This window comes from Elephantulus edwardii, unplaced genomic scaffold (assembly GCF_000299155.1).
Source record: "Elephantulus edwardii isolate Elephantulus edwardi_28Jun2011 unplaced genomic scaffold, EleEdw1.0 scaffold00121, whole genome shotgun sequence".
NCBI classification, from domain to species: domain Eukaryota; kingdom Metazoa; phylum Chordata; class Mammalia; order Macroscelidea; family Macroscelididae; genus Elephantulus; species Elephantulus edwardii.
In genome coordinates, this window is record NW_006399871.1 from 7,594,226 (window position 1) to 7,607,394 (window position 13,169).

At 40.3% G+C, this 13,169-nt stretch overlaps 1 protein-coding gene across 1 annotated transcript in view; it reads right to left on the reverse strand.

Moving 5' to 3' along the window:
• Positions 1-13,160, reverse strand: part of NKTR (natural killer cell triggering receptor) — a 43,485-nt gene extending 30,325 nt beyond the window's left edge. The window contains 4 exon segments of the mRNA XM_006892986.1: positions 551-595; positions 1,277-1,384; positions 3,483-3,557; positions 13,103-13,160. Of these exon segments, the coding sequence (XP_006893048.1) occupies positions 551-595; positions 1,277-1,384; positions 3,483-3,557; positions 13,103-13,160 (286 nt within the window).
• Between the last annotated feature and the right edge of the window lie 9 nt (positions 13,161-13,169).

Sequence of the window (13,169 nt, forward strand, 5' to 3'; positions counted from 1 at the left end):
AAACCAAAACTACATTCTTTTCCCTAATGTGAAACTAATAATACATTGGGAAAAGAAAAGATAGAGATGCATGTATGAAATAATACACAGAACTTGCCAAGTCTTCAAGCAATACAGAAACCCAGTCACAACCTGACCCCGGCTGTCCATAGGTTTATTAGGAGGGTGCAAGGAAACAGAATTGGAATTTGTGTTACTGAGCTTCGTTCTCTTACCTTTTCATTTTGCAAAAGACCACATTCTCTATAAACAAAAGAATATGTTGACAGTTTTAGGCAGGAAGATAGGAGTTTTCATGTATATAGTTGCCTAACCTCCATGCTGAAAGTCATGTTTAACCATAAAGTTAGCCTTAATTAATCTTGTCAAATAAAAAGCTATGTATTACATAATTTATCCCCAAATTCATGCAAATAAAGTGGTTTCATGCAGCATTAGTTTCATGCAAAAAGTGAACTATAAGTAAACCTCTTCTCATTAAAGGTATATGATCAAACTTCCTTTAATATCAGAACTGAACCAAAAGACCATATAAAATATCAAGCCTTACCTTTAAAATATCCACCATAAATTGATTCTCCACCTTTTCCATTACCTGCAAAGAATGAGTTACATTAACTATATAATAAATTTAAAATATACCTGATCTATACAAATTTTTTTTATTATGGTTTCAATTTGCTTAAAAACTAATACCTTGTAATTGCTGCAAATAATCAAAACAAATAATTCTCAATGAAAATGAGTCAAATGCTAATTAAAAATTATATCCACACCCACTTATCTAAAACATAACAATACCAAAAAAATTAAAATTTTAAAAGAAATGAGATAGTACTTTATAGAGCTCAGTATAAGGAAATTTACCAAACAGTATTACTGTTGTTTGTGTACCATCAAGTCGGAACCAACTCATAGCTGACCCTGTAGTGGGTTTTCAGAGGCCATAAATCTCATAGGAGAATGTCCACCTTTCTCCCAAAGAGCAGCTGGTGAATTTGAACTGTGTATCTTTACACTGGCAGTGTAATTCCTTACCACTAAGCCACCAGAGCTCCCAAAACATTACTAAAATAAATCCCATCAAAACAAAAGAAAATGTTTTAGTACTTTGCTTTTTCATACATTCTTGATCTACGATAATCATTCAAGCAATAAGTAGTCACTGATCACCTTGTGGTATATGCTGAGCAATACAGTATTTACTATTAAAAAGTAACAGTGTGTGCTAGAAACTGACAGACAGGGGTTTTAGGAACATAACTTTCAGCTCTACCTTCACTGAAGTCCCCACCCTGAATCATAAAGTTTTTAACCACACGATGGAATGTAGAACCTTTATAACATAATTTCTTTCCAGTTGTTTTTCCAAGGCCTTTCTCTCCTAGAAAAAAAGAAATGAAGTTCAGCTACAAACACATTCTCCCAAGCAAAGCATCAATTAACTATCCTTTGTCAAATTTCTCCTATGGACTGTAAGAGATACAAAACATAACCACAGTGACTATTTAACAAGCATACAAACGAAAATAAATACTAAAAAAGTAAATATTTATTTTTATAAAAAAATAAAATAAATTGTATGGTACAGACTTTATGACACTAGAAGCCAACAAAGATGCAAAACGCAACTGGATTCTTGGCTACTTAGTTGACTGTGACTCATAGCAACCCAACAGGACAGAGTGAAACTGCCTCATGGAGTTTCCGAGGCTGTAATCTCTATAGAGGCGGACTGCTACGTCCTTCTTCACTGAGCAGCAGCTGGTGCATCTGAACCACAGGTCTTCTGGGAAGCAGACAAATGCTTAAGCACCAGGGCTCATCAATAAAGTTGAGAGACTTGTTGAAAAGAACAAAATTAAGGAACTCGTGTAAAGTTATGCCTGTGTGTATCTAAGCATAAATTTTTTTAAAACTAAACTGCTACTTCTATTTTCAAAATTAATACTCCCATTTCCTCAACATATTTAAAATTAAAAATCCAATTACTGTTCACATATATAACAAAGAACAGCTTCATGAGGTTTTGATTTTCTACTTATTAACCCAAAATTTCCTATGAAATCCGAAATAGTGAATTTGTTTACAGCACCAAAATCTATAAAATTCTACCAAGAAAATTTTTCTCTTTTGCTTTTTTACATAAATTAAGATCATAAGAAAATTATTAACACAGAACACTCAATCATATTCATGCAGAACCTGCACATGGTTAAGAAACAGTTATTATAACAGAATAAGGACAAGATCCTGTCTGGTTTAAAACTGGAGAAGGTATGCAGCAGCCTTGTTTCCTGATCTTACTTATTCAATCTCTATGCTGATAAAAAAATTTTAAAAGCTGGACTATCTGAAGAACAGGCATGAAGGAAGATCCACTGATCACCTATGATATGTAGGTGACACATCTTGCGTGCCAAAGATGATTTGAAGGACATACCGATGAGGGTCAAAGACTATATTGTTTTCAACCTAGATTATGCCTTTAACATATTAAAAAGCAAAGAAGTCACTTTTATGACTAAGGTGCCCCTGACCCAAGTACAGGCCTTTCAACTGCCCTATGTGCCGTCTAGTTTGCTGACTCTACACACAACAGAACCACCCACTGCCCACTCCTGTACAGTCCTCACAATCTCTGCTGCTTCGGCCACATGTCAGTGTGAATCTATCTTGTTAAGGGTCTTCCTCTGTCACTGAGCTGTCATTTCAACATGTTAATGTCTTCCTCCAGGGATTGACTCCTCCCCACAATGTGCTCAAAGAATCTGAGATACAAAGTTTCACCATTCCTGGTTCTAAGGAATATTCTGTCTGTACTTTCAAGACAGATTTTGTTTGTCCTTTTGGGAGTCCACTGTACATTCAATATTCTGCAATCTTCCTTATTTGTTGTTCAGCTTGTTCATTGGACAATGAATAAAGACTATGAAACACTGGGGGGGGGGGAATTGATGCATTCAGATAGTGATGTCAGCAGAAAACACTGACTCTTTCATGGACTGTCAGAAGAACAGACTAACCAGTCTTAGAAGAAATAACTAGAAGGCTACCTGTAAGCAAATATGGCAAGATTTCAATGAGCTTTATTTTGGGTACATCTGTAGGACAGAACATTTGCTAGAAAAAGACACTGTGGTAAGGGTCAGTGACAACAAAGTAAACTCTGAGTGACACGAGAGTCACAATAATGGATCCAAACGTTCTAATGACCATGAAGATGACACCGGATGGGGAACATTCTGTTCTGTTCTTCCTTAGATCATCACTGCGGGGGCTAGGAGCAACAGAAACTGTGGCTATGTACACAGTTCAGTTTCACTATGTACAGTAGAGTCTTTTTAATTGTTTACTTTCTTCTTCCTTCAAGATATGTTGCTTTGATTTCATACAGAAGTTGGTATCTCATTTTGTTAAAAAAAGTAAAACTGAAAACCATGACTCATCATTGGAAATATTGATTGTAACAGTCCACTTACCTGAGCATAGGCAAAGGAAGTTTTTGCACGTTTTTGGACATATGTCTGAGAAAAGCTGAAACATAATGCGACCAACTGAAACACAATACAGGGGAGGGGGGGGAAGTTGTGAGCAAGTACATGAAAAGAACCGTACAAAAAAAAGAATAAATAGAATCAAAAGATGAGAAGCTTCACTCTTATAATTAATTATAATCCTAGAAAATATTTAATGGTAGAGAATTTAACTGGACAATTCAACTAACAATATTTTCATATAACTTCAATTACTAGTGTTAGAATTCACAAAAGAATTATTATTATTAGATCCACTTTAACATATTCCATGTCTAAACATTAAACTTCTTTAAAAATAACAATTTGCAAACTATTAATGGCTCAATGCCTGGACCCCTCCAGAGGGGAATATGGACCCTCTTCTAGGACATTTTGGCCAGTACTGTTAAAAGGAAGTTATTTCATTCTGTAGTTCAAGTTTTCTACTTTTACTTGGAATTGTTTAGTGCCAATTTCATGAACTGCATCATTCACACTTTACTTAAAAGTATGGGAATAACTGTATGAAGCACAATGTGAATGAAGGAAAGTGAAACACAATGTATACAAATTTTATATGCAAATAAACTTTGTTTTTAAGTAAAGGAAAGCCAGGAAAATATTAGGCATACATTCTGTGTAACCTCTAGACTGTTGACTCAGAACCAATGAAGTTAGAATAAAAGGATAATAATTAATATTTTTTTTTTAAAGTCACATTCCAGGCAGAGGGAGAAAATGATACAACAATGAATGAATTTTTTTTTTAAAAAGGGAACTGGAGGGGGTAAGGAAGAAAATGTGCAACAATGAATGAATGAAAAGCCAATGTTTCTATAAACGTTCATTAAAACACAATTAAAAAAATAAAGCCTAGGCAGAAAAAAAGAAAACCTCATCCATATGAGAGATTATCTTTTTCACATTCCATTTTCTGAGGATGCAGAAAGAAGAAAAAAATACATTCCCTAAAATAAAGAAGAAACGAGATGAAGCAAGGCTACGAGTTCAACTTAACTCTGACAGAGAGGAGTAATGGGTTTTCTGGTCTCAGTACACCTTTCAAATTCCTAAAAACTACTGAGTTTTTATTTGTGTCTGTTACATCTACTGATATTTGCTGTTTCATATCAAAACTAAAAATTTTTCAAGTATAAGAACGTATTAGACAAGAAACACTTCAATACAAAAAAGTTAATAATTGGCTAAAATAAAAGGGAACATACACAGCCCATTAGCTGTCAGAGCAACGGCATCACAGACCATGGAAGCTCCAAAAAACTACGGGACACGTGTGAGAGAACGAGAATGCCAAAGGCACCTCTGTATCATTACAAAAGCATTCTGAATTTGCAGATATCCTGAAAATATCCCAAAATACAGGAAAGGAGTTTTGATTTACACTCACTCTCCTGAATCCCTTTCATCTGCTTTCTAATTTTTTACCATTCTATCTTTAGTTACTCAAAAGAATTTATAGAGCACATTAAAATTAAAAGTAGGCCAAGTATGTACATCCATATTTATTGCTGCAGTATTCACAACAGCACAGAGGTGAAGAACTGAAAAACAACGAACTCATAAAATATTACACAACACAGGTGATTCCGGAGAACAGTATGCTAAGTGAAATATCTCGGTCACAAAAGGACAAATACTGCATAACATCAATGTTATAAAACAGGATTGACATGGAGGGTTGGGGGAATAATAAGAGTGCATTATGTGTACGACAATCTGGAATAAGAGGTGCATTATGAAGTGGACTGGTGGAGGAGAAAGGAGAGAGAGGAAGAAAATGCAACAATGAAGAAATCAAACTAATAAAAAAAAAAAAAAAGTTGGCCAAACACACACATTTCTAGTACAGACACAAAATGCCTTTTGAGACACTCTAAGATCAAAAGATCCTGACTTAATTCTGGTCATGTCAATCAGCTCCTTTAAGGAATAATAGAAATCCTTAAGGGATGAAAAAGGAGAATGGGGATGTAGTACTTAAGGTACTGAGCTCTTAACCAAAAGATTACAGGTTCAAATCCATCCCCTGCCAGGAGGAAGAACAATGGTTAGTCTCCTATGAAGATTTCTAGAGTTGATAGAGACCTGACAGCAGTGGATTTGGTTTGGATCTTAAGGACTAACAAGTGGGAGGGATCTGCAGCTGTCGTGAAATGAAACCTTTTCAAACAATTTCAAACCTACCTCACCTTGATATCTAAGGGAAGGAAGAAAAAGATGGGACGGAAAGTAGGAGAAGACTATCACCAGGCATTCCTCCTCCTTACTGCCACTGAGTCAGAACCAACTCACAGCTGATTCTCTAGCAGTTTCCTGAGGCTAAAAAGACTGCCTGAATTTCTCTTCCTCAACAGCAGCTGATGGATTCTAACCACTCACCTTTTGGTTGTTAGCAAAAGTCCTCATGCCACAGGTGACCAGAGCTCCCTAAGTAGGCATGTTGTTCGTGTTAGGTGTCAGAGGAACAAGTACAACTCACAGCGACCCTATGAACAACAGAGCTGAACTCGGCTCTCTCCCACACCATCTTCATGTTCTCTGATAAGCTCAAGCCCACTGTTATAGTCACCGTGTCAATCCATCTTATTGAGGGCCTTCTGTTCTTTCTCTGACCCTTCGCCTTTAACAGCATGATGTCCTTTTCCAAGAACATGTCCAAAGGGTGTGAGACAAAGTTTCACTTTCCTTGCCTCTAAAGAGCATCCTGGTTCCACTTCCTCCAATAAAGGCTTGTTTGTGCTTTTGGCGGTTCATGGGATATTCACAGACTAAGCAGGCGTAGTGTGTGTATACATGTTCCAAATACATATGCTATTAGTCCTATTAAATGACATTTTTAAATGAGTATGATTTTAGGGAAAATATTATTCAACAAATACCACGCAATTTAGTGGGCTATAGTAGTCCTTCAGAATCAGTCATTACTCCAAAAATTGTTTATGTAAAAAATTTCTTCCAAAATATTCTTTATAATGATAAAACTAAAATCTGAAACTGGTTAGTACAAGCCTTAGTTAGAATGGTGTTTTGAGGGTAGAATATGGGTAACTAAGGACAAAAGGGGCTGCGAACTAAAAAGCCCAGGCTCAAATAAACCAATCTCTATGGGCGCTCTGGTGGCCTAATGGCAAGAAGCTGCACTGCAATCCTGAAGGCAACAGTTCGAAGTACCCAGCTGCTTTGCAGAAGGACGGGCAATGTTCTCCTGTGTGATTAAATGCCTCTGGAAAATCTGCCTGAGGGTCAGCTATGTGTCCGTTCCGACACACAAGTACACAACAGCAACTATGAAGGAGAAAGATGAGCTGTCTCCTCTTAAGAGTCATCATCTCAGAAACCGAATGAAGGTTCACCCCGGATCAGAACCAACTCAACTGCAGTGTGCTTGAATTTCTGAAGGACAAAAGTGAAACAAAGACTAATTTCTGACCTTAATGTAGATACACCAACATGCTAAGCTTCAAAATAACTAATAAAGCTAAACATATCAAGATTAATATGCCAACATGAAAACGTTTTCAAATTCCTACAGAAGAGAAGAGCTAAGACACTCATGGTTTACTGTAGATCCTAATTAGGCCAGGTGGCGGCAGGAATGAAATCAGGAGCTATCCAGAACCTGGATTAAACCCAAAGTCACTTTTCAGAATAGCATTCTTTGTTTTCTAGTCTCAGAAACAGCTAGGCTAGAATTGCAGACTGCAAAGCTGAAACCATGGACATCAAATATATATTGGGGAAAAATGAGGGCTCGTTAGGGAAAAAACCTTCTAAGAGTTGGCACACAGTTGCCCCAGTTGTGTGCTATGGGAAATGACTCACAATTGAACCTACAGCAGGTTTTCAAAGGCCATAAATCACTCAGAAGGAGACTGCTCATCTTTCTCCTGCAAAGCAGATGGTGGCTTTAAACTGCCTCTGGGTATGTATCCCTTTGACACACAGCAACAGGAAAGAAATTGCACACTGGCCAAGGAAAAGCAAAAAATGAGAATTAAGGTCAAAAGCAGGAATAGTTCACACCGGGAAGCAGAGAGCCAAATTCAAGAGGAAACTTAGGGATGGAGCAGCATTTCCATCCAATCAGGACGTAAATACTATCTACTGAAACCCTCCAAGGTTAGGGATTCCAACAGTAAGCAAGTATCTGAGTTTCTGGGAATTGCTATTTTAGCTGGGAATGCTGGATTCGCTATGTAATGTGACAAGGTATCACTGATAGGAACACAGTGCAATTATGCTCAATCCAGGCCTGAGGCCAAGGACACAGGGCCCACGTCTCCCTCATCATGTACCTCCACTTCTACTAACTTACACTAAGACTGGTATAAAGTACTCAGTAAATAATAAGGAACTCATGCAATATTATTCAAAATGGTTGACTCTGGAGAACATTATGCTGAGTGAAATATCCTGGTCACAAAAGGACAAATATTACATGATGCCACTGTTGTAGAATGGGACTGTCCTTGGGGATGGGGAGAGACTGAGTAAGATAGGTTCAATAATGTATACTGCACTGAAACAGAGGAGGGAGAGAACCGTTTAAAAGAGATATATGACTAGGTACTTCTGTCATCACAGGAGTCTAGAGCGAGGGCTACGTGGTGGAGTGGGGGAGGGTTTGTAAAACAATGAAAGAATCCTTTCTTTTACTTTTCCATTATTTTTGACTCATGTACTTAAAACTTGTTAGTCAAATTTGTGTCTTCTAGGTTGCAACACCCCCATGATACATCTTCAAGGATATGAACATGTACAGCCAAGCACAATCAATAAGAGTGCATCTAAATTCCAAAATCAATCTCCATAATAGTCTATGTGTTTCCTACTGCCAAAGGGGCCCTTTAGAGTAGTGAGAGAAGATCTTCACCCTGAAACCCACAGCGTCCCTTTTCAGCAGGAAGTAGTTAAGGGAATACACCATCCCCTTTTCCTTATGACTCAGGGTGAAGTCTCTCTCAGGGAGGAGTGATAGGGAATGGCAAAGGACACACCAACAAAGGAAATTAATCAGAACTGACTTTGACAAGCACTGTGGCAATTGGACAATTAAAACAGACATTCGGATGGCGGGGAAGAACAACAAACTGGGGAGGAGGGTGGAGAGAATGGTGCGGCAATGAAGGAGTGAAAGCCCAGAATCCCTGTGAATGTTCATTGAAACTAATAAAATTTAATAATAAAAAAAAAAGTACTCAGTAAATAAATGTTTCAATAACAAAAACACCTGAAATAACATTACAAGATGTTATCATTAGCAGACATCAAGCAGCTCCTGACTCTGGAGACCCTTTGTGGTCACTAAACTCCAGGTGTTGTAAAAACACACTCCACACTGTCTGATCTCATTCTAGATCCAGCATCCACTGTACATTTCTGCAACTCTGAGACGCCTCCCTTGACATGCATGGCTAACGCAAGCCTTAGTCTTCGACAGGATTCAAACTCCAGCCCTTCCACTCAGCCTCACGCGTCACTGCCAGCTTGGCTCCTGGGCTTGCACCCGTCAGCATCGTTATCACCACCACTTCTCAGCCTTCCAGTTAGCTCTCTTCCAGATTCCGAGAAGTCAAACTACACTGGACGTATGTTATTTCTACAGTTTATTTTCTACATGTTACACTCCTGACATGTTGCAGGAAGGGCTATTCCCTGGAGAGGGACATTATGCTTGGAAAGGTGGAGGGTCAGTGAAAGAGAGGAAGACCCTCAACAAGACAGACTGACACAGAGACTACAGCAATGGGCTCAAGTATGCCACAGATGGTAAATGATGGCACAGAATAGGACATGGTTCAGATCTGGTGTTCATAGGGTCATGATGAGCCGTACTCAACTCGATGGCACCTAACAACATATATTTATGTTGGTGTTATTTTTATAGTCTGGTAACATTCAAATGTTCTCTATCTAAACCTATGGTTACTGCTTCTCCACTTTCCACTATCTTGGCATACAAAGGTTTATTGGACGTGCTCTACTTTCAGATAGCAGGTGAAAGCTTTGCAGGAAAAATGCATCTGGACTGTCTGCCACTGTCTGGAATGGAGTCTGAGCCTCAATCCACAATAAAAAGGAAAGCACTGATACGGGGGGATGCTGATTTCCAATAAGCAATAATAGTTAAGAGGTTACTATTTAAGAATAGAAACCACTCAGGGTTTAGTACTTTGGTCAGGATAGCTGCTTCTTATCTTTGCCTACAGACACACCTCTCTTCTCAGCTCACCTTCTGCCAGTGGCTGCAGCACTCCATACCCCTCCCCATCCTCTCCCCCCAGCAAGGCTCCTTAGCCTCTGCCCTGCTCTTTCATCTCTAGCTGAAAGTGCCCAGAGGCACTTCACTCTGCAAGAAGGCTTGGCCTGAAGGTGTTCTGCTCTCCTGCTCATTTAGCGGCTTACCAAAGTTAGCTCCACCAAGATCTGGACGACACCTCATTTTGACCAGCAAGCCTCCTGCCAGGAAGCCCAATGTCTCTGCTACTGCCATTTCTCTCTCCCTGCTGCTCACTGCCTCTCATCACCAGTATTCCACCTCTCTTCCTATCTCTGTCTCTTAGATCTAGAAGGTTCTCAGAGAACCAGGGTCAAAAAGATGCACTCTACTCCCCTCTTCTGGTGGTCCTGAGATCTCTTTCTGCCTCTAGCATGGGTCAGTTGAAGCCTGGCAGGACAGCAGGACTGACGGGTCCTCTCTACCAGTGTCCTACTCGTGATCTGCATGGGTCTAATCCCAACTACAGCTTTGGGGGCTTAGTGGTAAGGACTTGCACTGCCAACCTGAAGGTACCCAGTTCAATCCATCAGCTACTCCAAGAGGAAATGGGCAGTCTACCCCCACGCGATTTACTGCCTCTGAAAACGTGATGGAAGGTCAGCTATGTTCTGATTTGACAAACAACCGCAACAAAGGTGCCGTGAACCTCCTTTACCTTATTACCAAGCTAATTAATCTGCTTCGTGGCCCACACACATCTCATGCGCACAGTCCCACACAGACATTCGTTAGACATCATAGGACTATGCTTAGAAGGGCCATATTAATTTCCTGCATTATGAGATTAAGCCGTATAGAATAGCCAATTTGCAAATAATACAACCTAAAACAATGGAAGCATTTATTTCATATCTGACTACATGATTCAGTGTTCTACTAGAATGGTGCTATAATTAAATTGTATTAGATTTTGAGAAATGATGTTTATTCAACATTTATCAAAGATATTCTCGAGATTTTTTTCAAAAGAAAAGTTGTTTTCAAATCCAGTACGTGAACATGAACTAGGAAGAGAGCAGTCAGGGTGGGTACAAAAATCTCTGTGCGGTTTACTTCCTCTTCTTTGGGGTTCTCTCCTTGTGCTTACAGCTGTCAAGGCAGAAGAGACTGAGAGCTGACCCTCTTGTAGGCTTCTGCTGCTGTGAATCACACAGGAGGATGTTGCTCATCTTTCCCCAGTGGCCATGCTGGTAAATTCGAACCACCTGAGGCCTGACCAGTGGTTAAGCTGCACAGCCTGTCAAGGAGCCACCAGAGCTCCTTATTTTTCAGGGTCTGTTATTTTAATTCTTAAAAGTATTTTAGTCTGCAATGCCAGAGGCGTGCGGTTCGAATCGACCAGATGCTGTGCTGGAGAAGGAGTGACAATCTCCTCCTGTACCTGTAAGATCCCATTTGATGGCACACACACAAATAGTAATTTTTTTTTTAAAAAAAGATTTTTATAGAATAAGGGTTCAAGTCCATCAAGACTCAAAACATGAAGGGGAACACACACCTACAAAACAACAAAAAGTTCTACATTCACATCATTCCTTTGCTCAAAACTAATGCTTTTCTGTCTTCCTAAAGGCCTTACTATGGCTACTTCCCCTGCCTCTTGCTGCCACCTTGGCCTCCATGCTGTTCCTCAAACATGACAAGCACACTCCCTCCTCACTGCCTTTGTACTAACATGCTTAGTAAAGCAGAGTGTCAGCGGAAAAGACGACTCTCAATTAGATGAGCTGATAAAGTGATTGCCAATAATGGGCTCAAAGAGAGCTACAATTGTGAACGAGGTGCAGCAGCAGGCAGAACTTCCTTCGTGAGACCGGCTGTGAGTCAGAACCAACTCAAGAGCACAAAGCAACAATGAATGGTGCTGACGATTAAGCACTTGGCCTCTAACCAACAGGTTGATAGTTCGAATCTACCTTGGAAGAAAGGTCTGATGACCTAAGTTTGAACGATTGTATCTACTGGAAGCCCTCCAGGTTGAGTTCTACCCTGGCTCACACAGGTCAGCATGAGTTAGAACCAAGAGGAATACGACAGTTCTGGCTCGGTAGAATTCCCACCTTTCAAGAGATGTGAGTTTGATTCCTAGCCAGATACACCTCATGGGCAGGTAGCACTCATCTGTCACTGGAACCCTTGCTATGATGTTAACCAGGTTTCAGTGGAAATTCCAGACAGAAACAAACAAGGAAGAAAGGCCTGGCAAGCTTCTTCCAAATATCAGCCAACAAAACCTGATGGTGCATCATAACAACCTTACTGGCAATCAACCAAGGGGATGGTGTAAGATCCAATAGGGTTTTCTCCAGGTGTGCACCGGCTGTCATTAATTAGGGGGCCAGCTCAGCAGTTAACAACTACCACTCTGCTCAAAGTCATCCACATGGCCCCATTTCATTCAGATGTCTAATTAAATGTCATCTTCTCAGTGCATTTCATTCTTTCCTAACCAATCTCTTAAAAAATAGTACCCCCAGTACCAATCATTAGATTGTTCCCCCAATACAATACAAACTACCAAGAGGCCTTTGCCTGCTTCAGTGCTGTGTACTCCAAGCTTTGAAGGGTAGAGCTGGTATTTTCAAGAATCTCATCAAAATGCTGCCCCAAACCTGTGTGTGTGTGTGTGTATATATATATATTTTTTTTTCAATGAAAACACTAATGAAGCCCAGTCTGACGATGAAGTGACTAATTTGGTTTTAAAGAAAAGAATGGCTAGATTCACGAAAAGGCACTCATTAACCTTCAGTGCATGCACTCTGCACCTGTGTTCCTATGGAGGGCTTTGAGTGATCACACTGGATGTTAGTTAACTCTGCCATCTTCCCGAGGACCAAGATACGCTGGTTAAAGATTCTCCAAAGGAAATAGGGACCCCCCTCCCCGTTATCGTAGTACTGCTATCTAAGGATTGGGGAGCACAGATTTTATGAGTTCAAACCTCAAAGTACAGAGAGCTAGATAACAAAACTAAAATCGAAAGTGTCTGCCTCTCAGAAGCCATGGAAGGGTGGGAAAAAATTAAGTTTCAAAAGGATTGCACCCCTTTCTGGGCGCTGGAATGAGGGCTCGGTCTGGGTGTGCACGGGGGCGTGGGGAGTGAATGAGGACGGGGCTCCCAGCAGGGTGGGGGTGGCGACCTCAGGACACTCTCCTCTGCACCGATTGCGCTGAGAAAAAGGGCAAATGGACGGCGCCCACCCGATCCCTAAAGGGTCTGGGGTCCCCCTCCACTCAGCCAAGGTCAGGCCCCGATAGGGGTCCCCAGCCTCCAGCTCACCCGGCTCCCGGTTGATCTCGATGTCGAAGTGACACTGCGGCCGGTCCTGCGCCCCCATCGCGACCGA